This window comes from Talpa occidentalis, unplaced genomic scaffold, assembly GCF_014898055.3.
Source record: "Talpa occidentalis isolate TD23 unplaced genomic scaffold, MPIMG_talOcc4v2.1 talOcc4.16, whole genome shotgun sequence".
Classification (NCBI taxonomy): domain Eukaryota; kingdom Metazoa; phylum Chordata; class Mammalia; order Eulipotyphla; family Talpidae; genus Talpa; species Talpa occidentalis.
In genome coordinates, this window is record NW_023601653.1 from 57276180 (window position 1) to 57303791 (window position 27612).

Genomic DNA, 27612 nt, shown 5'->3' on the forward strand with positions numbered 1-27612 from the left:
GTCATATGTATGATCCTTTTCATGCCTTGTTGAATTTGGCTTGCTCAGATTTTGCTGAGGATTTTTGTATCTATGTTTATCAGGACTATTGGTCTGTAGTTTTCTTTTGTTGTAATGCTCTTGCCTGCTTTTGACTGGCCTCATAAAATGTGTTTGGAAGCATTCCCTCTTTCTCTGTTTTTATGGAAGTGTTTCAGAAGGATATGTTTTCATTCATCTCTGAAGGTCTGGTATAACTCATTAGTAATCCATCTGGCTCTGGACTTTCATTTTTTGAGAGACTTTTGATTACTGTTTCAATATCCTTTTTTGTAATTGGTTTCTTCAGGTTTTCTATTTCTTTCTGATTCCGTCTCAGGAAGTTTTATGCCTCTAAGAAATTATCCATTTCTTCTAGATTATCAAATTTACTGATACATATATGTTTAAATAATTTCTGTATTTCTGAGATGTCTGTTGTAATTTTTCCTTTTATATATCTGATTCTATTGATTACAGTTTTCTTTTCTTTTTAGTGAGTCTAGCTAGAAGCTTTTGTATTTTGTCAATATTTTCAAAGAAACAGATTTTGGCTTCATTGATCTTTTGGACTGTCTTTTTAAATTATTATTTTATTAATTTCTATTCTGATTTTTATCATTTCCTCTCTTCTACTGCCTTTTGTCTTTTTCCCCCTAGGTCCTTAAAATGAGAAGTAAAGTTATTTATTTGAACTCTTTCTTGTTTCTTGCTATGGCCCTGTTTTGCTATATATTTTCTTCTTAGTACTGATTTTGCTGTTCCTCATGAGTTATGACAGGTTGTCATCATTTTCACTTGTCTCCAAATATTTTTTAATTTTTTCTTTGATTTCATGGTCAATCCAATGATGATTCAGTAGTGTGTTGGTCAATCTCCATATACTAGAGGTTTTTCCTGCTTTATTTTTGTGGTTGATTTCTAGTTTGGTACCATTGTGATAAGAGAAGATATTTCATATAATTTCATTCTTTTTTTTGATTTTTTTAAAAAAATATTTTTATATTCCCCTTACAATTGCAACCCTCTTATTTTCACCCCAATTCCTCCTTTTCCCGCCCCCCCATTCTTCATGAACTTATTGACTGCTATTTTGTGACCTGACATGTAGTCTACAATGGAAAATGTGCCATTTGCCCTGAAAATGGTTTAAAACACTACTCTTTTGTTATTATGGTCAACAAATGAAGTATCTTAGAAACATGTTAGTCTATCAAAATTAAGGGGAAAAGGCAAGTAACATGTTGATATAAAAACAAAGCATAATATAAACTATTTATAAAGTAGATAAATGCATCTCAGATCATAGCGTATGCCAGCAACCCCTAAGTATTTAAATATAAATGAACGAGAAAGATGTTTATTTTCAAACACAGTAGCAGTAATAATAGCTACCACATAATAAGTATTTACTAAATATAAAGTACGCTCTTCAAATAATCCTAAAGTCAGTATTGTCTTTGACTGAAGAGGTTTTCTGTAACTACTACCTTATTTTGTCTCTATAAAAATGCAAAGGAAACTGTCAGATTCAAATTAAGATCAAGTTTTGTCAAGAATGTGATGAACAAACAGTTTAAAAATATGAGCCACTTTGAAAACTTCTGTAGATTAATTCAAAACTTAATTGTATTTAATAGGTTATTATCTTTTGATGAATAATTTATGAGAATTTTCCATCAGGTTTTTTTTTTTTTTACTTAAATGTTTCCAATCATAGGATAATATAGGCTTTGCTTGAAATCAACTAAGGATGATTAAAATATGATACGATTATCAAAACCCGAGATTTATGCCAGAAACAAAACAACACAATAAAAAAGCATTTTCCTCACCTTGTACCTGCCACATTGCAATTTTGAAATTCAGACTAGCCATCATGAAGAGAATATTTTTATAAAATGACAATGTGCAATGAAAGTACAGAAGTAAAAGAAAGTACTGTGGTACATGATTTGTTGTGTGCTTTAGTCAAAGAAATTGAATGTTTTCCAATTTTTCTGTATGTTGGTTTGTGTAGAGTGGGCTGAATTAAGTTAGGATGGTTTTCTGCTTCATTTTATACCAGTTTAAATAGTATCTTGTCATTAATAGGTGATTTCCAAAAATTATTTTAAAAGGTTAATTCAAAAGTCAAACCTCCATGGGCCTAACATTTTGTATGCTCAGTGAGGAACACATAAAAATGATCAAAATAGTTCATCTTCAAAGAAAAACAAACTCATTAATGTGATCATCTTGTGATATGCATATACATATATATATTAAATGTTAATCTTCAATTGACATAGTTAATAATGAGACAGAACTCACAGACTAGCAGATAGAATTTCTTTTTTGATTCAATACATACAAACTGAATTACTTCTAAAAATTCAGAATTCTAATCAGAGCTCCAAACTGTCACTGAAATGTCTCGGTTGAGGTTTGGCAAGTATTTTCATTTCTCAGCCTTAATAACATGTAAGAAGTAAGGCTTTAAACCTCATTTATTCTTTCACAATTTACTCAGTAGCAAGTGGTGAAGAGATGTCTATGAGTTAACTGATAATTATTTTTTTTTAACAATTGCACTGAGCTGCTCTAAATGATTTCAAATCTCCTAATCCTTGGCTTTTCTCCCCAAGTGCTGAGAAAATTGTAACAAATTAGAGAGACAGACTATGTTTTGTGAGTAATTATTGAGAAATTGTGAGAGCAGATGAAATACTTGAAGATTAGATTTGTGATGTTGTTATACTTGGTTGTGTGGGAAGAAGATAGAGTGCAAAAGCAAAAGTTAGTAATTTAGAGGTGAAATAGAGGAGTTTTCTTGTACTTTTTTTAACCTCAAATGTTTGCCTTGATCTTGTCCTGATAAATAGTTTTATCATGATTTAAAGCAAGACATAGATGTATAATGCACACATGTCAATAACCTGCCTGGTATAGCACTATGCTGTATCAGATAATTGGCACTGAGTCATGAGGGGCTGGAATGATGAACTGTATCTAATGGGTTAAAAAAGATATCATGTCACAACTGTTACAATGGCTATTATCAAAAAGACAAGAAATAAGTGTTGGCAAGGAGGTCTTTTTTGATATTAGCCATTCTGATGGTTGTGAGTTAATATCTCATCATGCTATTCATTTGTATTTTCTGGATAAGTAGCAAAATGCTGAGTACCATTTTATGTAACCAGTACTTCTTCATTGGGGAAAATGTCTTTTCAGATTTTCTGCCCATTTTCTAAATTGGATTGGTTTATTGTTTGTGTGTTTATTTATGTTTTGCTATTGAGTTTTATCAGTTCTTTGTATCAGATACATGATTTGCAAATATTTTCTTCCATCTGTTAGATTGCTTTTTCATTTTGTTAATGGTTTCTATTGCTATGTAGAAAGGAACTCTTTAGTTTGATGTAGTCCCACTGGTTTATTTTTACTTTTGATGCTTTTGCTTTTGTCTTAAATCTAAAAAATCATCCCTGAAATGGAGTTCAAGGAATTTATCGATGATACTTCTTCTAGGAGTTAGGACTTATATTCAAATCTTTAATCTGTTTTTATGTATGGTACCAGATAATGGTTCAGTTTCATTCATTGCAGGTGGTTGTTTAGCTTTATCAGCCCCATTTATTGAAGAGATTGCCCTCTCCTCATTGTATATTCTTGGTTCCTTTGTCATAATTTAATTGACTACAGTCAATAATTATATAGGGTCTCCCCTGGTGGCTCAGCGGTTGAGCGCTGGGCTGTGAAGCTGCCCGCAGCCTCTGCAGCGCCGGTTGGATCCCCGGCCACCGGCGAGGGTCCCACATGGCGCACAGACCTCTCCTGCCATACCCGCTGTTCCCCTCAGCAGTGTATTTCATCAGTCTGTCTGTTCTGTTCCCCACTCTGGCTCTGGTGAATTCTCTCACCCACTCATGCTTCTGACTGTACCCAGTGCTTGTATAAATAAATAAATCTTAAAAATATATATATACACACATATATTATGCACATAATATATATTTTATATATTATAGACATATATTATTATTTCTGGGTTGTCTGTTTTTATGTGTCTATTTTTATGTCAACACCATATTATTTTGATGATAGCTATATAGTAGAATTTGAAAACAGGTAGCATGATGCCTGCAGCTTTGATCTTCTTTCTCAGGGAAGTGCAAATTAAAACCACATTGAGATACCACCTTACACCAGTAAGAATGGAACATATCAAAAAAAGCAACAATAAATGTTGGCGAGGATGTGGTAAAAAAGGAACTCTCCTACACTTCTGGTGGGAGTGCAAACTGGTCCAACCACTATGGAAAGCTGTGTGGAGATTCCTCAGCCTGCTAAAGATTGAGCTTCCATGTGATCCAGCAATTCTACTCCTGGATATTTACCCAAAGGACACAGAAACATTAATTCAAAAGGTTACCTGCACCCCTATGTTTATAGCAGCACTATTACAATAGCTAAGTTATGGAAACAACCCAAATGCCCAAAAATAGATGACTGCATCAAAAAGATGTGGTACATGTACACAATGAAATATTACTCAGCAATCAAAAAAGATAAACTCATGCAGTTTGCAGCAACATGGATGGAGCTGGAAGGGATCATGCTCAGTGAAATAAGCCAGAAAGAAAAAGAAAAATACCGGATGGTCTCACTCATAGCAGGAATTTAGAAAACCTAAATAAGGGACCAGGAAAAAGACTAATTATAATAAAGTAAAAATCAAAATCAACAAGCAACTATAAACCAGAGACACACTACAGTGGGGGGAAGGGAGGGATTAGGGTAAAAATAAGGGGGATGGGAATTGTATGGGGACTATGACCAAGATGAAAATTCATACATTGTGCAAAAATGAAAAATGTAAAAAAAATATATAAAATAAAATTAAAAAGAATGTTTTGGCTATTCTGGATCTTTTGTGGTTCTATGCAAATTTTAAGATTGTTCTACTTCTGAGAAAATGCAGTTGGAATTTTGAAAGGGAGTTAAGTCTATAACTTGCTTGGGTAGCATGTCAATTTTAACAATATCCTTCCAAACCATGAATATGGAATACTGAGTATTGAGAGTGGGATTCTTGTTGTGTTGCCCTCTCTTTTCCATTAATTTTCATGTAGCAACTATTTCTCCCATTTTGTATCTTATGAAAGGATTAGACAGAATCCATTTCAGGTATTTTCTGCTTCCCTGTCATTACTTGCTTCTCATTTAAAATAATGTAATAGACATTGATAGTATGAGTATAGTCAATGTCAGAAGAGAACCTGGCTGCCTTTTAGAGCTTTCTGGAATGCTCATATTCTGGAGCAGGGAGGAGAAAAACACCTAGGAAAGACATAGACTAGGAGAATCCATGATAACAGGCGAGACATTGCAGAAGTCAAAAAGAGCATTTTAAGAGTGGGTTCCATGGGAAAATGTAAGATTTTAAAATATATTTCAAGCCTAAATTATTATTTTTTTATTTTTTATTTCATTTATTTATTTCATTTATTTATTTATTTATTTTATATAATTCTTACATCTTTTTTCATTTTTGCGCAATGTATGCATTTTCATTTTGGTTATATTCCCCGTACAATTGCACCTCCCCCCTTATTTTGATTCTAGTCCTTCCTTTCCCCTCCTCTCCCCTCCCCTCCCCGTAGTGTGTCTCTGGTTTATAGTTGCTTGTTGATTTTGATTTTTATTTTGTATTGATTAGTCTTTTTCCTGGTCCCTTATTTCGGTTTCCTAAATTCCTTCTATGAGTGAGACCATCCGGTATTTTTCTTTTTCTTTCTGCCTTATTTTGCTGAGCATGATCCCTTCTAGCTCCATCCATGTTGCTGCAAACTGCATGTGTTGATCTTTTTTGATTGCCGAGTAATATTCCATTGTGTATATGTACCACATCTTCTTGATCCAGTCATCTATTTTTGGGCATTTGGGTTGTTTCCATGGCTTAGCTATTGTAAATAGTGCTGCTATAAACATAGACATGCAGGTGCCCTTTGGAATTACTGTTTCTGTGTCATTTGGGTAAATACTTAGGATAAACAGCTAGGACTACATCAAATTAAAGAGCTTCTGCACAGCAAAAGAGACAATAACAAAAACAAAGAGAAACCCCACCGACTAGGAGAACATTTTTGCACACAACACTAATGATAAAGGACTAATCACAAAAATCTACAAAGAGCTGATGAGACTCAACAAAAACAAAGAAAATAATCCAGTCAAAAAATGGGCAGAAGAGCTAAAAAGAAACTTCTCTGAAGAAGAAATGCAAATGGCCAACAGGCATATGAAAAAATGTTCAACATCACTTGTAATCAGGGAAATGCAAAGCCTAAATTATTTTACATGTTTCTTTGTAATATATACTAAAATACTATTTTTACAAATCTTGCCTAAGCCACTAAATAACTACATTACCTTGTCAGTCTCTGTTCACTAGAAAAAGTCATATTTTGTTTCTACGAAAGCAAGAAATTTTAGCAAGTTTACTTTAGCTTGTGATCTCACAGGAAATAATCCTTAGAGCAAAGCTTCAGAGATTTAATATAAGATAAACAATTCTTTTCATTGAATGTAATATTAAATATAATAGAACTTCAGGCACAATAATTAATTTTAATATTAAAATAAAATCAAGCACAACTTCTTTAGTCTGATTACATTGGCATGTGAAAATGCTGAAGGTTCAAAAAGTATAATTATTTAAAACTTAGAATGAGAAATAATATGTCAAGAATTTATACATAGATTTTTTTCCCTCTCATTAATATTATATTATTTATGTCTTCAGAAAAGCAGAAGGGAAAAAATAGTAATTTAGAAGAAGCTGTGCAAAATGCAAGGCATGATGTGTCTTTGTTGTGATGAGGTTTGGAAGGTGAGAAAGAGCCTAGTTCTCAGTGGTTCATATTAGAAGTAATTGGACATTCTTCCATTTGATAAAGTACCCGTTGAATACTTACTGTGTAGTTGGCCCTATTCCATATCCTTGGATTACAGCAGTGATACAAGTCAGATAAAGAAGTGTTAACAAAGAGGGGTATCTCTACATTTGGGAGTCAGAGAGGATAACGCTGAAAAGGTGACATTGTAAAGCAGGAAAATAAAATGTAGTTCTTCAGGACAAATGAGATTGAACCATAGAGAATTTGAACTATGAATCTGGGAAAGAACATTTTGGATAAACTGAGTTGCAGGTACAAATGTCCTGGGGCAGAATTATGCTTGCATTTTCAAGGAACAGCAAGGAAGTCACTGAGGTTGGAGTGGATGGAGTAGAGAATATGAGGAAGTCTAGTAGAAAGTGAGATTAAAGAGGTCTAGGAATCCAGATTGGAAGTACCTCACAGATCATTAATAAGTAATTGCTTTTCTTTGGAAGTGACATGGGACTCCTTCTCCATAAGGATCTTAAGAGAGGAATTACAGGATTCAGTTTATTTTCAAAGGGATATTTTCACTGGTAGATTAGAAAGAGATTATAAAGAAATTAAGGTGAAACAGGGGGAGGCTGTCAAGAAGCTACACCAATAATTCAGGTGAGAGATGATGGTAGCTTAAACCAACAGTGGTAGCTGTGAAGGTAAAAAATTGGTAGGTTTCTGGATTTGTTCTGAAAGCAGAGCTGACAGAATTTACTGAATAATAGGATGCAATTTGTGCATCGAAGTGATGCTAAGGATTTTAACCTGAGCAATTAATAAATGACACTGCTGTTTACTAAAACGAGGAGGATTACAAAAGAAGCCAGGTTAGGGGGCAGTAACCAGAAGTTTGATTTCATATATATAAAGTTTTGGTACCTATTAAATATCTACTGGAGTTGTTGAGTAATCAATTGTACATACAGCTCTGGATTTTAAGGAGGGTTCCAAACTGGAGTTTTAAAAATGAAAAAGATCTGAGTGGTATTTAAGGTACAAGGCGAGTGGTAGAAAAGAAGTCTAGGAATGAATTTCAGGGCAATGTTACGAGATTGGGGAGAGGATTAGAATAAATTGGTAGACTGAGAAATTACACTTAGGAAGTACTACTTCATTATTAATAGCTTTCAAAGGGGATGGTAACAGATATTCTGTAGTGGCCCTAAGTGATTTATTAACTTTTGTAGGCTCAATCTGCTCTGCTTGATATAAACATTTACCTGTAGCTTGATATAAATCATAAACATTTGCTCCTCTTGCTCACTTGCTTTTCTTGCTCCATGCCTGTGTCACATTTATTTTGAATACCCTTATTGGTAGTCTAATTTCATCTGAGTGTAACAGCATTTTGGAAGACTGTCAAAAGTAATTTGGGGATTCATCTGGTGAATAAAATAGGTGACCAAGTTGGTTAATGTTGCTTTTGATCAAATATTAGCCATGACTATTGAATAAAATTACCAAGTTTACTGTGTGATTTATATGCCAGATCTAAAAGCAGTGTAACAGGAATATTTTAAAATGTTTTGAGCAATGATATTGGTAGGATAAATACATACTTTCTAAGTGGACTCTGCATTTAACAGTCATACATCATGTACATATATAAGTACTATTAACACTTTATTAAATTCTTTTATCATTTATGTTTTTATATATGTTTAAAATGCATGAACACATATATAGCAATAAATATCTAACTGAGGGCCTCCCCGGTGGCGCAGGGGTTGAGCGCTGGGTTGCGAAGCTGCCCACGGCCTCTGCAGCGCCGGTTCTATCCCCGGCTGCTCCCCGGCCACCACAGGAGGGTCCCACATGGCGTGCAGACCTCTCCTGCCGCCCGCTGCTCCCCTCAGCAGTGTACTTCGGTCCTTCTGCCTGCTCTGCTCCCGGCTCTGGCTCTGGTGAATTCTCTCACCCTCCCGCGCTTCTGACTGTACCCAGTGCATGTATGAACAAAACAAACAAACAAATAAATAAATAAATAAAGCATGCCTCTATAAAAAAAAAAAAAAAAAAAAAAAAAAAAAAAAAAAAAAAAATATCTAACTGAATCCTGATTTCTCAGTGTTTCTTAAACAACTGCTCCTCTCATTTATGTTGATTATTTTATCAAAAGCGATAAAAAATAATGAGCAAAAGTTCTACAAAAACACATTTTGTATTGCTTGCCTAACTATTATAAAAATCGTATATTGTGAATGAATGTCACAGATTTACAAACATCCTTGGATACCTGGCTGATACTAAAATTGTAATGGATGTATTCCCTGCAAATCATGGTAACTATTTGTTTATGGGACAAATATTTATTAATATTCAGCTCTATTTTATTCCAGAGCATGTTATATTGAGGAACATTTGTTCTTTTAAGTTCTTCTAAGTGCATCCTCAAAGATTTATGTGGCTACAGTAGAGAGCTAAAATAATGCCACTAACTTTCTCTACATTGGTGTAACCTCCTGGGGAATTTAACCTTTTGGAGGACCCCTTGACTAGACTGGAGAGGCTGATAGTTGCACCTTTTTGTGTAATGCATCTGGACTCATGAATCATTGAGTACTTCTCCTATAACACAAGAAATCTCCCTCCCTTACTTAATGAGTTATATGGCCCAGCTGCCATCCCTGCCTGTGCCCCCTCCAGATCTAGGGAGGAATGGGGTGCAATACAGCAGCTTTTCATTTTCCTTTGAGGTTAACTGAAGTTGTTCTATATCCTGAGGAGATAATACAGGATTCCTATGCTCAAAAATGCATTATTTCTTGAAGGACAAGAAATACCTGTGAGAAATTACATCAGAGTATGTTAATATTTTTCCTTAATATAAACTGAAGGTACAGTGGGAATCTGAGGGGAAACACTAAGAGTTCCTGGCTTCACAGAGAAAGTGGAGTCAATCCTCCATGCAGAGCAGAGTGATGAGATAGATAAAAATTCTTTGGACCTAATTTTAGTTTTTTTTCATTAGCCCTTAATACTCAAACTATTCTTGCTTTTTCATTAGGTTTTTTTTCCTGTCACTTTATTTTTAATTTTTTGCTTTGTTGTGCTTTGTACTATTTTTACTTTTTTACACCGATATCTTATTTGGTTCCCCTATATTCCTGCTATAAGTGAAACCATGCAATACTTTCAGAAGGAAAAAGAAAAATATCGGATGGTTTCACTTACAGCAGAAATATAGGGGAACCAAATAAGACATCAATACAATACAAAACACAATACAAACACAAAGAAAAAACAGGCAATGATTATCCTGTCACTTTATTTTGAATAAAATCTCATTTCCATTCTAGGACTTTTGAAATATTTTATAGTTTTTGCCCCAAGGATCACAATCATACAGAGACAGAACATAGTAACCGGCTTATTACTCCTCGCTTAAACCTGTGGCTAGCCCATTCTTCTCACTAGCAGCCTAATGGAGGCAAGTGATTCTAAATGTAGGTTTCCATGTTTTTATTAGCAACAAAACACTTACAATGTTTTTCATGTGTTTCACTAGTATGGTCAGCTTCTCCTCCTCATATGATATGACTAATTGCACTTTAGGCTTCTTGTCAGGAAACTTCTCACCTAATAAAACAATAGAATTTCAGTGGGTTAAACTGGAAATGCCTCATGACAGGATAAATCAAACATTATAAGACTGAAACTGGACCAGTGAATATGCCTAACAAGCATTCTTCGGATCAGTACTCCTCAGAAGCTGGTTGGTTGGACATAGAATTTGTGTTCAATCTTCCTGAACCAAATCTTCCTCCTTATAATTCTGTGTTTTGTTTTGATTGATGCTGTTTTTTACCCATTCACTTAAATTTGCAACCTCAGTATCATTTTTGTTCCAGTTTTGCCCTTAAGATTCAGTACAATGGGTTTGAAGTATTAGTGAGGATGTAGGAAGTGTTGACACTACAAATCAGGGAGTCTGGGGTTCAGGTCCCTGTATTACCACTTAGAACTGTGTCATCACAACAAAGTTAATCAACTTCTATAAAATGGAGGTGATAGTTATGACTTTAGAATAGTTGACTGGTCAGATTCAAATGTTTTTGTAATGTAATCTCAATAAATGTTTGTGATTACTAATATCCATTTCCCATGTATTTGCAGTCATCTCTTCCTATCTAGCTCTTCAGCACCCAGTTGAGATTCATCTTTTTTTTTTTAATTTTTTTTTAGAGGCTTTTTTTATTTATTTGTTTGTTTGTTTGTTTTTTGTTTATACAAGCACTAGGTACAGTCAGAAGCGTGGGAGGGTGAGAGAATTCACCAGAGCCAGAGTGGGGAGCAGAGCAGGCAGAAGGACCAAAGTACACTGCTGAGGGGAGCAGTGGGCGGCAGGAGAGGTCTGAGCGCCATGTGGGACCCTCCTCTGGTGGCCGGGGAGCAGCCGGGGATCGAACCGGTGCCGCAGAGGCTGCGGGCAGCTTCGCAACCCAGCGCTCAACCGCTGCGCCACCGGGGAGGCCCTTGAGATTCATCTTTTGCCTGAACTATTAGTACATTCTTTCCCCCTCCTTCAGAATCCATTTATATAGCATCACCATTGCAATCTTTCCACAGCAACTTTTATAAAATTACTTTTTGATTACAGTATTACTTATAGCTTTCCAATGCTTATATAAAAGTCTAAATTTCTCAGACTTTTACTTCTTACTGAATTTTTCTGTTTTATTTCCCACTATTTTTCTATACTGTAGTTCATGGGTTCAGTTCTACAAACATGCTCTACTGTTACCTCCCAGTCATTGCTCATATTATTCCCTTTATCTGAAATGATCTCCTCCACCATTTTTGACTATTAAACTTTTACCTTTCTACAAAGTCCAATTAAAATGCAAAATAGTTTCTGTGGTTACCTCCCTCTGAACTCTCTTAGTACAACCCTTATCACTTAATATTTACATCCTAATTACCACCCTAGTTTCTCAATTTTCTTACTGGATTACAGTCTCCCTTAGGGCTTAATTTCCCCCCTTTATCCACAAGGGATATAAGTCAGTGCTTGCTCCAAAATATCACAATTAGCATTTATTTAATGCAAGAGTAACCTCAATTTTTCTTCTTTCAAGTCATAATCATTCCATCATTAAAATGAGAGTTTTAGTTTTTTAATTAAAAATTACATTTTATAGCCCAAAGATTAAGCATAATTTACAGTTTTTCTAATACTTCCCTTGATAATCTCTGGCTGTATATTCTCTTAGAAGAAATTTTTTAATAACAAGTTTTCCAAGTGTTCTGTTGTGGACTCATTGTGGTCCACGTTATTTACTAAAAGTCAAGTCTGAACTCTCTAATTCTTGCTAACATTTGAAAATCAAACCTGAGCCACATGTTTCTCTTCCAAACTGCATGTTTGTAAGTATATAATTTTATTGTTAATGAGGATTATTGATATTGTGATAATTGACATTGACATTGAGAATTTCTCACAATTGAAATAATTACATAAATATAATAAACTTTCTTATGTAAAATATATTGATTACAATGACTGAGTTTTAAATTAGAGATACTATCATTATAGTACTGGGTTAATTGCATTTAATAATAAAAAATGTGGCTGAACTTTTAATATAAACATTGTAAAATTGCTCATGACTTTTGAGGCTCAATGAATATTATTTTTGAATTAAAGAATGAAAAGATTGTGTATATGTGCCGCATCTTCTTGATCTGTCATCTATTTTTGGGCTTTTGGGTTGTTTCCATGGCTTAGCTATTGTAAATAGTGCTGCTATAAACATAGGGGTGCAGGTGACTGGATCAAGAAGATGTGGTACATATACACAATGGAAATATTACTCAGCAATCAAAAAAGATAAACTCATGCAATTTAAACTCATGCAAACTCAGCAACATGGATGGAGCTGGAAGGGATCATGCTCAGTGAAATAAGAAAAAAGAAAAAGAAAAAGAAAGAAAAAGAAAAACATCAGATGGTCTCACTCATAGCAGGAATTTAGAAAACCTAAATAAGGGACCAGGAAAAAGACTAATTATAATAAAGTGAAAATCAAAATCAACATTCAACTATAAACCAGAGATGCACTACAGGGGTGAGAGGAGGGAGTGGGATCAAAGCAAGGGGGGGTGAGAATTGTATGGGGACTATAACCAAGAGGAAAATGCATACATTGTACAAAAATGAAAAATGATGTAAAAATATATAAAATTTAAAAAATAACAAAAAATAAAAAAAGAATGAAAAGATTATTAAATAGAAACTCAATGTGTTTAATCAGAGTTTTAATTAAAAGGTAAGAAATTAGCATAAAGTTATGATTGAGTGCTTAAATATTAACCATACAACTCTTATTTGAACTGACTAAAGATGATATTCCATTCTATACCTTTATAGGTACCTTTATAAGTATTCTATAACCAGAATATCTATGAAAACTTACCAGAATTCAGAACCCAGTGAAAATCCAGGTCACTTGGAAGTTTTAGTAGTCAGTATAGTACTAACAGGTATGTAATGCTTCTAGAATTTTTACTGTGTGCTAATTGTCAGGCTGAGAGCTTTATGTAGACTAATTTACTAAATCCTCAAGGCAAATCTATAAACTCTCTGTTAGCTCCATTTTACACATGAGGAAACAAAGGCATTTGGTTCAAGACCGGGCACACAATAAATGGTAGATGGCTAAATAAATTCTAACACCTATAATCTAATTCATCATGATGTAAAGGGACAAATAAGGATTCGTAACTCAAGAGAAACAGCATAAATGAAGAACCCAGAGAGGGAGAATTTTGAGAAGAACTTAATATAAACAAGTAGATGAATTCTGCCCAGAATTCCCCTATCACTATTTTGTTAGTTCCTATATCTCCTTCCAGATATACTCTTCCACATACTCTTCCATAGTTTCTCCAGATAAACAAATATGATTAAGTGCTTTTATCCTCCCCTTTCCACAAAAGGAATAATATATTACTGTTCTGCATAAAACTTCTTTATTTTTGAAAATGTAGCTTCATGTTTTTCCATTATGTGGAAGTGCCATCATTTGTTTAACCTGTTCCCCACTGGTGGGCATGTAAGTTGTTTCCAGTGTTTTGCAGCTGTTACAGACCATGCTGTGATGATACATTGAATGTACATTCATGTTGTACCTGTGCACAAATATCATAAGATAAATTTCCAACAACACAATTGCTCAAAGGGAGTTAGCATTTGTAATTTTGATAAATATTGCCAAATTGCCTTTCATTGAGGTTATACGAATTTGCATTACCACCAGCAGTGTTTGAGGGTGCATGCTGATTTGTAGTCAAGCTGATTAATTAAATTTTTGATTTTTTTTGCCAATCTGATGAGTTAAAAATGGTATCTGTAATTTTCATCTGCATTTTTCTTATGCATGAGGTCAAGTGTCTTTTCCTTTGGTTAAGGACCACTTAAATTTTTCTTTATTGTGGCTTATCTTTTCATATTCTTTACACAATTTTCTGTTTACTTGTGGGCATTTTTCGTAGCAATTTCTAGGAAATAGTTGTATGTTAGGCAATGAAACTTTGCAATAAATTGTAAATATTTCACAGATTTTGTCATTTATTTTTGGGTTATTTTTGGACTTTGATATAGTGTTTTATAGAATTCATAATTCCTTTGACTTCTGATTTTGTAGTAATAACAGGTAGCAAGGGATTTTACCCCCAGTTTTTGTCACATAGCTTGTTACATTTTTTACTATTTATTTGTTTGAGGTAACATTGCTTTAAATCAATTATTTGTGTGTTAAAAGTATATGATCTTCCCCTTCGAGTGTTGCTACCACAATCCACCCACAACCAAAACACCTGTAGTCCTCCACCATAGTTCACTGTGCTTTCTCCACTTTGTTCTCACCTTCCCCGTTTCTCTGCATGGGAATGCCTCAGGTCTATAATCAGTATTCGAAGGTTAGTTTTTAGTTTGTCTTTATGTGACCCTTTGTTTGGCCTCTGTATATTCTACGTATGTGACATCATTCAGTATTTGTCTTTTTTCCTTCTCACTTATCTCACTTAGCATCATCCTTTCCAGTTTCACCCATGTTGCTGCAAGTGGCAAGAGTTTATCTTTTTTTCCATCATCGATTATTATTTTAATGCACTCAAATCATTTTACCCTCTAATCATTTAACAACCATAAGCTTAAAGTTTCAACTAACTGACAAGAATAGTGCTTAATATAAGTACTGTGCTTCTTGATTAGAATCAAGTGATATTTTGTGATAAGAAGATGAAGAATTTAGAAGCATAAAAGAGGAAATATTACAGAATATGAGGGTACAACCTTCTTCTAATCTTTGTTACTATAATGATTTCCATGTTCTGATTAGAGGAAGTGTTCTGTCATTTTAAGATAATAGGCTATATTACATAGTCCTGTATATAAAAATATTGAGAATCAAAATCTTCAGTATTTTATAATTGTAATGAGAAACAAGTAAACCAGAAAAAAACGAATTCTCAACCATTTTCATTTTTGTAGTATTCATAATTTTCTGTGTGCATATGTATTTCAGAATACCTTACAGATAGGTAACACTATTAGCAAAGTTATAAATGTGTTAGTGATCCACAGTTTAATTTTTTGGAAAGTAGAGGGTCAATTTAAAGGATTTTAACGACAGAATAAAGATCAGCCTAATACCTTTGCAAAAATTTGACATCTTTAGAATTCTACAACCTTGTGGGGTTTTTTTGGTTTGTTTGTTTATTCAAGTTTTAAACATTGAGTGTAAAAACATCTCCACACCTAATACTATTTTTTTTAATAACCTATTTTTTAGATGTCAGGAAATTGTGACAATAAAAAAAATAAATTTTGTGGATATGATTCTTCTTAGGTAAATGCTATAAAACATAAGAAATTGCCTTATTTAATATTGTTTTGGTTGGCTATATAAGAAAAGTGTCTTAGGGAGTGATGTCACATAGTCAGTGGGGTAGTGAGAATGATATAATTCTCATACATTACTTTGGCATTTGTGAGTGCAGAGCAATGCATAGTGGGAAGTGATTCTTTGATTTGAAGTTACTTTTGATCTAATAAGAGAAATGAGGCAGACACAGACATACACAACGTAACAAGCAATTTACGCTATATAACCTAATCCTGTTGTACAAAGCTATTACACCTAAGGGGTGAGTAACTAAGATGTCAGATATAACCAGAGGTGATAAGCAGATGAGAGTAATCTCAAAAACAGAGTCAGGAGGTAGTGTGGATAAAGTGAAGAGGAAAGGGGGATGAGGTATACCAAAAGACGGGTTTGCAAATCTTATATGAGATAAAACCAATATCAGTTAACAGAAGGCCAATGGCAATGGAATTATAGCAGGGATGTTTGGAATTGAGAAGATATTAAAAAAAGGGATCTTTGTCAATCTAAGTGAGATGTTAGAAAAGTTAATTAGAATTAACATACATTTGGCAGAAGATAGGGTGTGCAATTGTGCCGAGATCCTAGCTCAGGATCATGGTCTATCAAAGAAGACTTTATGAAGGAGGTTGAACATCTACTGAGCTTTAAAAGATAAGAGTAAAATTGTTAGATAATCATGATCATTACTATTGTCTAATATTTATTTATTTATTTTAAATATTTATTTATTTATGCATTCAAGAACAGGGGGACAGGCCAGAGTTGGGGTGGTGGTGAGAGGATTCACCAGAGACAGAGTGGGGGACAGAACAGGCAGATTGACCGAAGTACACTGCTGAGGGGAACAGCGGGCGAGTCAGGAGAGGTCTGCTGGGCCATGTGGGTTGCTTCCTGGCCAGGGATCGAACTCGTGCTGCAGTGGCTGTGGCTAGCTTCATAGGTTGCATTTTAATCCCTTGTGCCACCAAGGAGGCCCTAATATTTTATTTTATTTTATTTTTAAAAGATTTATTTATTTATTTATACAAGCACTGGGTACAGTCTGAAGCGCGGGAGGGTGAGAGAATTCACCAGAGCCAGAGCAGGGAACAGAACAGGCAGAAGGACTGAAGTACACTGCTGAGGGGAGCAGGGGGTGCGGCAGGAGAGGTCTGCGTGCCATGTGGGACCCTCTCTGGCGGCCGGGGATCCAACAAGCGCTACAGAGGCTGCGGGCAGCTTCGCAGCCCAGCGCTCAACTGCTGCACCACCAGGGGAAGATCCTATTTTATTTTTATTGCTTTCTAAGATGTTGAATAAAGTGTAAGACACACCTACATGAGAAAACAGCAAATCTCTGATGTAAAATTCCATTTAAAAGCACAACTAATTGAAATGAATTAATGGTGTGACATCATGTAATTATTTTAATTGGTCAAACACATATGAGTTTAATTTAGCCTGAAGAACATATTCTAGGGGTTAAAAAAGCTTCAGAAATTGTTAGAAAGGACTCTTTAAGCCTTACTCTTCAAAAGACTTTTTAATTTGAAAATTGAAGAAGTTATAGCTGGGATATATTTTGCACAATTATAATGAAATGATTGTATGTAGTAAGGATGATGAAATTACTTACCTAGGTCCACAGGTGGTGAGTCAATTGTTTGTTGCAGAGGCTCAGAAAGAAAAAAACTAAGTACATAATCACTCTGAAAAATAAGGCAAAATTATTTCTTAGTAAATTTATTTAATACTCCTATTCACTAGTATATGAAAATAGTGACTCAGATATAGAGTTATCTGCAAAATAGATACCTCTCATGGATTGCGAAAATGGAGATAAATATATTAGCAACTTTAAGTTAGCAGTATAATTTTGTCCTAAGTTATGCTAATATTTTATGAGTTAGACGTCCGAGTACATTTCTTCATGTATTTAGGTGTGCTCTGATCGCTACAATATTTACATTCTTGAATTTTACAATTATGCATGAATCTCATACTTGCCCTTTTTAGAAAATGTGTATCCTTGAACAAGGCTTTTTAGAGAAAAATTACTCTCAGTAGGCCCCAAACTCATTTAGTGAGTAGCTGTTACTCCTCAAGGTCACTGATTCCTGATTGTACATCAGGGTATGTTAGGGGATATTTAGAAACAGAAAGATATATAAGGGGTTCCCTCTCTTTAGAACAAAATCTAGTAGAAGAAATAGATTGTATTGAATGCTTTAATAGAAATTCTAGTTATGTATAAGTTGAGAACAGAGTAAAGTGCTCTCTTTTAAAATGGGATAATCACAAATTGACATTTAACCCGATTTCCAGTTGAATGGGTACATTGCTGAATTTAAAAATAGTTTTTCTGTAGTGACACTGGAATACATTTTGTTCTAAGTCATTATATAACCAAAGCAGTTCTTTCCATGAGACCCTACATTATTATCTGAAGAGCACCACTAAATAACCGATGATTTCCTCTGACAATAAGAGGCTGACGCTGCAGTAGCAGGCAAGCTGTCTGACATTCTTCCCAGCCTGCCTTCTCTCTCATTTTGTGTAATATACCTTTCAGAACTCTTCCAGGAAACTTAAAATTACAACTTTTGCTTCCTCTCTACCAATGATTTTGTCTCCATTTTAGAGAAAGTAAAAAAAGGCAAATGGAAACTCCCAAAATTCCTGCCATAAAATCTACAGACTCATAAAGCCATCTCTTCTTTTTTCTTCCTAATACCATGGAAGACGTGTTTCTCTCCCCATTTGTTATAATTTGAATTATGTCCCTCTGCAACAAATTCAGATGTTAAGTCTTAACCTACAATACCTCAGTGGATGACTTTGTTATGAAACAAGGTAATTGCAGATGTAATTAGTGAAGTTAGGATGAGGTCGTTCTGGTGGACTAAAATCCTGTATGACTAAAATCCTTACAATAAGGGGAAATTTTGACACAGACAGTAATATAGAGATTATATGAAGAGACATGGGGTACTTGCACATATGGTCATGTACAAGTTCAAGAAGAAAGATCTGAAACAGGCTTTTTCCTCCCAACCAATACACTATCCAATGCTGCTTCATTCATTTGTGTCCTGGATTCTTTTCCTTCCTTCTCAGGAAACTTGTGGAATATTTCAGTTAGTATGTTAGTATCTTTACCTTCCTTTCTTATCAGCATGAAGTATGGTTAATTCTCTCCATTTTAACAACTAACAGATGAGTAAAAACACACAAAATATACTCACACATAAATAGTACCTTTTCACTAATACCTCTTTAGATCCTGTTATTTTTCTCCTCCCTGAAGCAAAAAACCTTAAAAGAAAAAGGTGTCTCATGCAATTTGCAGCAACATGGATGGCGCTGGAAGGGATCATGCTCAGCGAAATAAGCCAAAAAGAAAAAGAAAAATACCGGATGGTCTCACTCATAGCAGGAATCTAGAAAACTTAAATAAGGGATCAGGAAAATGAATAACTATAAGAAAGTGAAAATCAAAATCAACAAAAAACTATGAACCAGAGACACTTATTGGGGGGTGGGGGCCGGGAGGGGAGGGATTGGGGTCAGAATGGGGTATGTGCAGTTGTATGGGGGAATATAAAAATAAAATTTATTATTAAAAAAATAAAATAAAATAAAATAAAAAAAAAAAAAGAAAAAGGTGTCTGTACTCACCTTGGTTCCACATCAACATTTACTCCCTTTCTGATCCATCACACTCAAATTTCTGCCACTAATTGTCCTCAGAAAATGCTGTAACCATCAAAAAATTTTTTTTTCTAATGCCTAAGTCATATATTATCATTTCTATATGTCCCTTTGTATTATAAGTATTTCTCAATATTTTCTGACTTCCCAAATTGTCTGTGAACTTTTTCTGCTGCTCTATAACCTCAATCTACCTTTATTCTGATGTCAGCTCTACCATAAAAACTAACCTGCTACTGCTTCATCACAACTTAAGTATTCCAGAGAGGACAGGATGTGATCAGACCATCTTGGCTAAAGAACCATCACTCGGTCCCAGTAAAAGAATGGGGGGAGAGGTCACTGAACATGAACATAGGTGCCAGCAATGGTCCTAGGGAAAGAAAATCATAAACTGAGGAAAATAAATAAGTAAATACTCTACCAATTGAAATCTTTCATCAATTTAAATAAGTCATTCCTATTTACATAGTATATAAATACATTTGGTTATTTTTCAGCTAAATAAAATTGTCATTGGATTAAATTTTTAAATGCAGTTTTTTGTTGTTTCAGAATTTCATCTTGGAGTTCTATCCTTTTAATCCATCATGTCAAAGTTCCAGAGTATAACATCCTATTGCATCATTTTCATAAACTGATGTTCCTGGGCTGGAAGACTTACATATTTGGATCTGCATTACCTTCTGCTTTCTCTAGAAACTTTTCTCTTAGAAAACAGCCTGATTCTCTTTGCCATTGTCATGCTTTATGAGAAGCAATTAGAATTTACTAATTAAAATAATAATTTAACTAACATTTATTATTTCCTTTAACTAGTCACCGTTCTAAGTTTAGTTGCTTGTATTTTTTTTTTTTTTCAATTGTGGGTCATTTTATTAATGAATATTCATTTTATTAGTGAGTATACATTTTTATTTATTTTTTTTGGGGGGTTTTATCTTTTTTTTTTTTTAATAATAAATTTTATTTTTATATTCCCCATACAATTGCAGCCCCCCCATTCTGACCCCAATCCCTCCCCTCCCACCCCCGCCCCCCTAAAAGTGTCTCTGGTTCGTAGTTTTTTGTTGATTTTGCTTTTCACTTTCTTATAGTTATTCGTTTTCCTGGTCCCTTATTTAAGTTTTCTAGATTCCTGCTATGAGTGAGACCATCTGGTATTTTTCTTTTTCTTTTTGGCTTATTTCGCTGAGCATGATCCCTTCCAGTGCCATCCATGTTGCTGCAAATTGCATGTGTTTATCTTTTTCATCAAAAATTTTTTGACCTTTTTTTTTTCATATGTGCATGTGATCCACTCACCCTCACCAAAACACTATGCCCACACCCTATTGAAGGAGGGAATGGGGGCAGAAAGCAAAATTTTTTTCCAAATCTAATTCAGAGTTCCTGGCTCTTAAATAACTAATGCCATTTTTAGCGAAATATGAACTTTTATTTACTTTTGTGATAGCAAGTCCTTTCCTCCCAGTTTTTCTTCCATATGCCCAGTCATCTTGTCTTAGACTCTTTTCAGGCTCTTTTCTTTTTACCTGTAATTTACATTCCAGGGTCCATATCGCTCAACATGCTAGCAATTTTTTTCTGAATAATGTCACACCTTTTATATAATAATACACAAATCTAAACCTTTATCCCAGATTTATCTCCTGAGTCTCAGTCCTGTATATAAAAATATTTTTATTGGGTCCCTTGAGTGTTGTAAAGATAATTACAGTCCTCAAAGTGCACCACTAAATGCATTTTCTCTATATTTGCTACTTTCTCCTGGGTTTAGCCTCAAAGTGAGGTTTATTTTGTTGGACTATCTGTTCTCTTACCCTATCCATAAAATAAATTTCTAGCTCCTGTCAATATAACCTCCTAAACAGCCCTTCTATGTGCTTCTTTTTTTCAGGTACGCTACCATTTTCGTAGATCTAGTAGCTTCTCATGTAAGTTACATCAGGGTTTTCCAGCTCTGATCTTGATGCTTGTTCTATAATCCAACCTATTCTCTACACAATTGCCAAATTAAAAATAAAATTCTAATTAATTGCTCAAGACCTGGCAAGGTTCCACATTGGTCTTAGAAAAAGAGAAACCGCTTGTAGACAAGAAGGCTTATAAAACTTTTCTTCATTGGGATCTTACTCATTTCCCTACTTTAATCACCATTTTTCTCCCAGTATTTTAAAGTTAACTACACTGTTTATATGTATCTCCTTGAGTAGGTCAACCTCTCCATCTCTTCCTATGTGCTCCTTTGGACCCCAGTCCACCCATCTGCCCAAGGTGTAGCACCTACATGCTCACTCTCTGCTCTTGTTAGTCTAGTCAGTGAGATGGTAAAAGAAATTGTCACTTGCTCACTCATGGCTAATACAGCAATTCTGCTCAATAAATATTCCATAAATATTAATTAAAACAGTTAGGTTTTCAGATGTAGAATATAATGGTTTTCTAATGCAAATATTCTTACCTATATAGCATTTTCATGCATCATTGTAAATTAGTTAATTGCCTGTTTTGATCTCGATATATTAATCTCTTGTAAGCTTATTTAATAAGAATCTATCTTCAAGAATTCAGGGATCCAACCTAATCAAGTTTTTTATTTTGAAAGCTTTAAGTCAATCTGGGCAGAATTTGTTGAAGGAAATTTCAACTTCTTTGGCCTTTTGACAGCTAGTCAATTATTCTTCTCTGGCAGCCCTTTGACCTCACTACCCAATGAATATTTTCCCAATTAGTGTCTGAAATGTCACCACTAGCTAATTGTTTCCTTGTGTTTATACTGTCATATCCTTGAAATTCTGATTTGTAATTCCAGGTATGGGTGATCTACTAAATACTGATTTCTTAGTATAATAAGGAGGAAGGATAAATCAATAAAGGAGATGAAGAGGGTAGAAGAAGTAATATTGTTGGATCTGAAAATAATTGATTTTAAAATTTTCTCAGAGTTGGTTTTACTTATCCCACAGCCTTTAGGACATTGAAACACTGGATAATTTGGAGAATTATAGATATGTTATTGCTACAATTTCTCTCACTGATAACCTGGACAAGTGTTCTCAGTTATATTTGTATTGACTCCCATATAGTGTGGTTACATTCAGTTGTGTAAGTTGTATACTGAGTAACTCTATGGGTGTCATGTTTACATTGTCTGTAAGTATAATCATACTCATCAGAGATAACCATATGTGGGGCTTTCAAATATAGCAAATAAAAAATTTACCCATGCAATATTTACAGTGTACTTATGCTGAAAATAAAATCTCAAAATCAATTGGGCAGTCTATGTTTTATCTGGAGACCCTACAATTTGAGGTGTTAGAAAATGTGTGGGAATACTTTCAATTTCTCAATGACTAGAGGGTACAATTGGCAATTAATGGACAAAGTCATTTACCCTAAATGTCCGGAAATACCAAAAGATTCTCACATTATAAAAAAAAAAGTTGCTATTCTACTTAAATCTTCAAATGGCAATAGTTTCTCAGGTAGAAAACAAGATAAAAGAAAACTGAATTGACTTCTTCTAAAATGAGAAACCAAACACCATTTGAAATGGTTGACAATTGTATCCAAATAGGAAGAGGGGGAGGGACCAGAACAAAGTGTGGAGAGAGCACAACAGACTATCCTGGTGGATTACAGAGTGTTTTGGTGACGGGTGCACTATGATAACAATACCTGAAGAGGGACCCTCTACTCCCTAAATACAACAATGTAAACCAATTTTATTTCAATTAAAAATTAATTCATTTTTTAAAAAGTACAGGCAGAGTGTGGTCAGGAGTCCCACCTGTGTTACTATCCAATGAACTACCTATATAAGTGAAGAGTGCATGGGGGAGGGGGGGAGAGAGAGAGAGAGAGAGAGAGAGAGAAGGAAGGAGGGAGGGAACACTTTGTGGAGTCCTAGAGCATGTGTTTCTGTGACCTAGTGATGTATTTAAGCAAAGAAGCATCATGGTCAAATATTTTTAGAAAAATGGCTGCAACATTGTGGAGGAGAGAAAAAATAGCAATCTTGGAAAATGTCATCAGCAAAATTTCTCATATGCTCAACATATTATATTCTCTGAGCATTCCATTTGACTTCCTGTTTAAAGTCCCTGAAATGATAATTGTACTGTCTCCCATTTCTTTTATAGTCCTAGTCCTGGTGGTGGGGTAGGGTATCTTCCTGGCATTTTCAAGCTCTTCTAGTTTCTTCTCTTCTTTATTACAAATGCTATCCTTTGAATATTATGCCTACTGACTATGTTGCCCACTGCCCCCTATTTTGTACTTGTCTACAGATCTCTCGGTCATTGGTCTTCATTTCTGGAAGATTTCTCACCCTAGGTTATTGTCATTTTCTCCAGTTGTACTTAACATAATTCACTTGCTTTAATACTCCAGTCAACCTTCTTATGCAAAAAAGTCTTTGTTTTTGCACTCCTGTCCTCCAGTGATGCCTCCTACTCAGTCACTCACTCCTGTTCCTTTAATCTAGTTTTGAGCAGCGACTGAAACTATACCAGTATCTTTGTTTCCAGCCCCCAGTTTACAACAGATACTTGCCTCCTTTCCAGCTCACTCTTTCCAGTAATACAACTCAGTCTTTTGACTCTTAAGACTTTTTCACTGTCCCTATCCCTTTCATATTCTAAAGACTTTCTCTGATCAATTTGGATTCTGATCAAATTCTGACCACTTTCTCTGACAGTTTGGCCCATATTTATAATAAATCCCTTACATGCTCTTTTCAACTCCATTAGTCCTCTTTCCTTTATTTTTTTTTATTTGGCAAACAAACAAACAACAAACAAACAAACAAACAAAAGTAACCCTGGGGCCTCCCCGGTGGCGCAGCGGGTTGAGCACTGTGCTGTGAGGTTGTCTGAAGCCTCTGCAGTGTGCGTTTGATCCCAGCTGGCTGGTGGGAGTCCCACATGGTGTGGCAGACCTCTCCAGTCGTGCCTGCCACTCCCCTCAGCAGTGTATTTCTGTCATCTGCCTGTTTTGCTCCCTGCTCTGTCTCTGGTGAATCCTCTCACCCTCCCGGGCCTCTGGCCTGTACCCCAGCTCTTGTATATTAAAAAAAAAAAGTTGCTTTTTGATTTTGATTTTTACTTTATTGCAATTAGTCTTTTTCCTGATCTCTTACTTAGGTTTTCTAAATTCCTGCTATGAGTGAGACCATCCGGTATTTTTCTTTTTCTTTCTGGCTTACTTGGCTGAGCATGATCCCTTCCAGCTCCATCCATGTTGCTGCAAATTGCATGAGTTTATCTTTTTTGATTGCTGAGTAATATTCCATTGTGCATATATACCACATCTTCAAAATCAACAAGCAACTATAGACCAGAGACACACTAGGGTGGGGGATGGGGGGAGGAGAAGAGGGATTAGGGTCAGAAAAAGGGGGTGGGAATTGTATGGGGAATACAAACAAAATGAAAATGCATACATTATGCAAAAATGAAAAATGATGTAAGAATTATATAAAATCAAATAATTTATTAAAAAATAAAATAAAAAATTATGTGGTAACTGTGGGGAAAAAAAAGTAACCGATTACTTCCTGCCTGTTCTGCAGCTATATCTGGCCTGCTGAATGTCGCTAGAGAAAAGCACTCAACCATGCCCTCTGGTTTTGCTCGCATTCTATGCCTAACTCTCAAGTTGGTGTTTGGGATTTTCTGACAATTCTCTAATGTGAAATGTAGTCCATATATAACCCATTTATTCTTCCACCTACAGGACTATTTAATACCTTATCCTCTCTCTTCAAAATGCCAAAATACTATCCCCCTCTTGTTTTTCTCAAGGCTGTTCTTGTTGAAGGAAAAAAATAGCAGAAAAGAAATTTTCTATAAGCTCCTATCAACATACCCTATTATCTTACCTCATTTCTGCTTATCCTCTATTACAAGGGTAGACTATCTATGCTTTATCTTGAGACTAATTTGGATACTAGATCCCATGCTCTCTTTTTGTCTCAAGGTCATCCCTCTGGTCGCGGGCTCAGCTCTCATTTCTCCCTTATATCATCAATGTTTGCTTCTTAAATGTATCTTCCTATCAGAATGCAAAAATGCTACAGTCTAGTTAAAAAGACAAAATTCTTGATATGCATTTTCCTGTACACTATTTTTCCCCAATAATTTTTAGAGAGAAGCTATCATTTTTTACTTTCTACCCCAAATTCTTCTCTTCAGATTCTCTTCTCAATCCATTAGAATCAGTTATTTTGATTCATAGCACTACCTCCTTCAAACTGTTCTTATTAACTCCCAATTATATCCATTTTGCTAATTCAGCTGGTCAGATCTCAATTTTCAACCCATGAGTGGCATTCAAAATAGCTGATCCATGCTCAGCGAAATAAGCCAAAAAGAAAAAGAAAAATACCGGATGGTCTCACTCATAGCAGGAATCTAGAAAACTTAAATAAGGGACCAGGAAAATGAATATAAGAAAGTGAAAATCAAAATCAACAAAAAACTATGAACCAGAGACACTTTTTGGGGGGTGGGGGGCGGGAGGGGAAGGATTGGGGTCAGAATGGGGCGTTTGCAATTGTATGGGGGAATATAAAAATAAAATTTAATATTAAAAAAAAAAAAAAAATAGCTGATCCTCCTTCTCTGAAATAATTTTTTCTTCAGAATTCCAAGAACAATATTCTTCTAGATTCCAGTAGGCTGCTTATTCTCTGTCTCTTCTGTTGATTTTTCCTATTGTGTCAAATTTGAAAATTGGTGTGCTGCCTGCTCTAATCCTCAGACCACTTCTCTTTTATGTTTACATTTTTACTTTAAGCAATCTTTACAGTTTCATGGTTTTGAAAACCAATCATTACTGACAATACAAATATCTATGTTCCCATCCTCTCTTTTTCTTTCAACTAAAGCTATTCAAGTTTCCATCTGCCATCTCTGCTTAGAAGTCTCACAATTTTTACTGAGACTCCTGATTGCTTCCACTCTCTCCTGCTCCTTCCACAGTTTTCTTTGCTATAGCAAAATTCAACCAATCATGCTCATATGGCCATGCAGGTGGCTGGCAGTCTTTATGACTGGTCACCAGTGCCTGTGCTCTGGAAATTGTTAAATATTTTGAATATCCTTCCTATGTAGACCATTTTATAGTTGGTGGCTAGATTAATAAATAGTTGGGATTTGTTTTGGGGACTCTAAATGTTTGGTCTTTGATATTAATGGTCAAGCCTGAATGCATTAGGTTGTATTAAATGCTCTATTGTGTAATATCTATACATTCTTTGCTAGAGAGATGTTTATTTAACTAATATGGAAATTTTAATGTCTAACAACGTGCTTTTAAATTAGAAATTTAGTCAATAAAAATCAAATTTAAAAACCAATTGAGTAATTTTAGTTAAAATCTGTATCAGCTTATATTTTGTTAACTTCAGAGCTCTTATTAATATTTTGTTTATCAATTATATTAAGTCATTTGTAATCTAAAATGATTGATTTTTGAGAAAGTTGATCAATTCAAAGTTGCTCAACACCTCAGTATTTTTCCCTTTATGATATGAACATATTCTTGTTCTCAGACTACAGAGAGTTAAAGTACTTGCAAAGATCAGATGTAGTATAGCACTGAGAACAATTTTTTCTTTAAAACAGCACACTCACTAAGAAGTCCCATTTATTAACTGGCCAGCCAACAAGATTTAGTTTTAGTGAGTTAAAACAATAAGCTGAATCTATCTCTCTCAAACATCATGAAATGCTATAAAAATGTGAATTTAAAAATGAATTCCCATAAGAGTTTTAAATCAAAGTTGGACAGTAATTGCATTTTATTGCCTTTTTCAGAAAGCAGCTTGTCAGAATGTCCAGTCTTTAATGTAGTTCAACCCACTGTATTTGTATTGGAGTTACACGGAAGAATGACACTATGAAGAATAGTGAACTTCCAAAGAATATTTTATATTTCTGCTTCTAAAATGTCATCAAAATTTTACCAGACTCTGAAAAATAATCTTGGTTTTACTGTTGGTACACATATGACATTTATCCTGCCTGCAATGGAATCTTAGCCAGCTCTAAAATAGGAAAAGAGCAGCATAGTGACATATG

At 34.7% G+C, this 27612-nt stretch overlaps 1 protein-coding gene across 1 annotated transcript in view; it reads right to left on the minus strand.

The window, feature by feature from the left end:
• PIK3C2G (phosphatidylinositol-4-phosphate 3-kinase catalytic subunit type 2 gamma) overlaps window positions 1-27612 on the minus strand; it is a 312676-nt gene that overhangs the window by 30026 nt on the left and 255038 nt on the right. The window contains exons 29-30 of the mRNA XM_054696764.1: window positions 17448-17520; window positions 10426-10520 (exon numbers count right to left, since the gene is read on the minus strand). Coding sequence (XP_054552739.1) covers window positions 10426-10520; window positions 17448-17520 — 168 coding nt within the window. The remainder of the gene's footprint in view (window positions 1-10425; window positions 10521-17447; window positions 17521-27612) is intronic.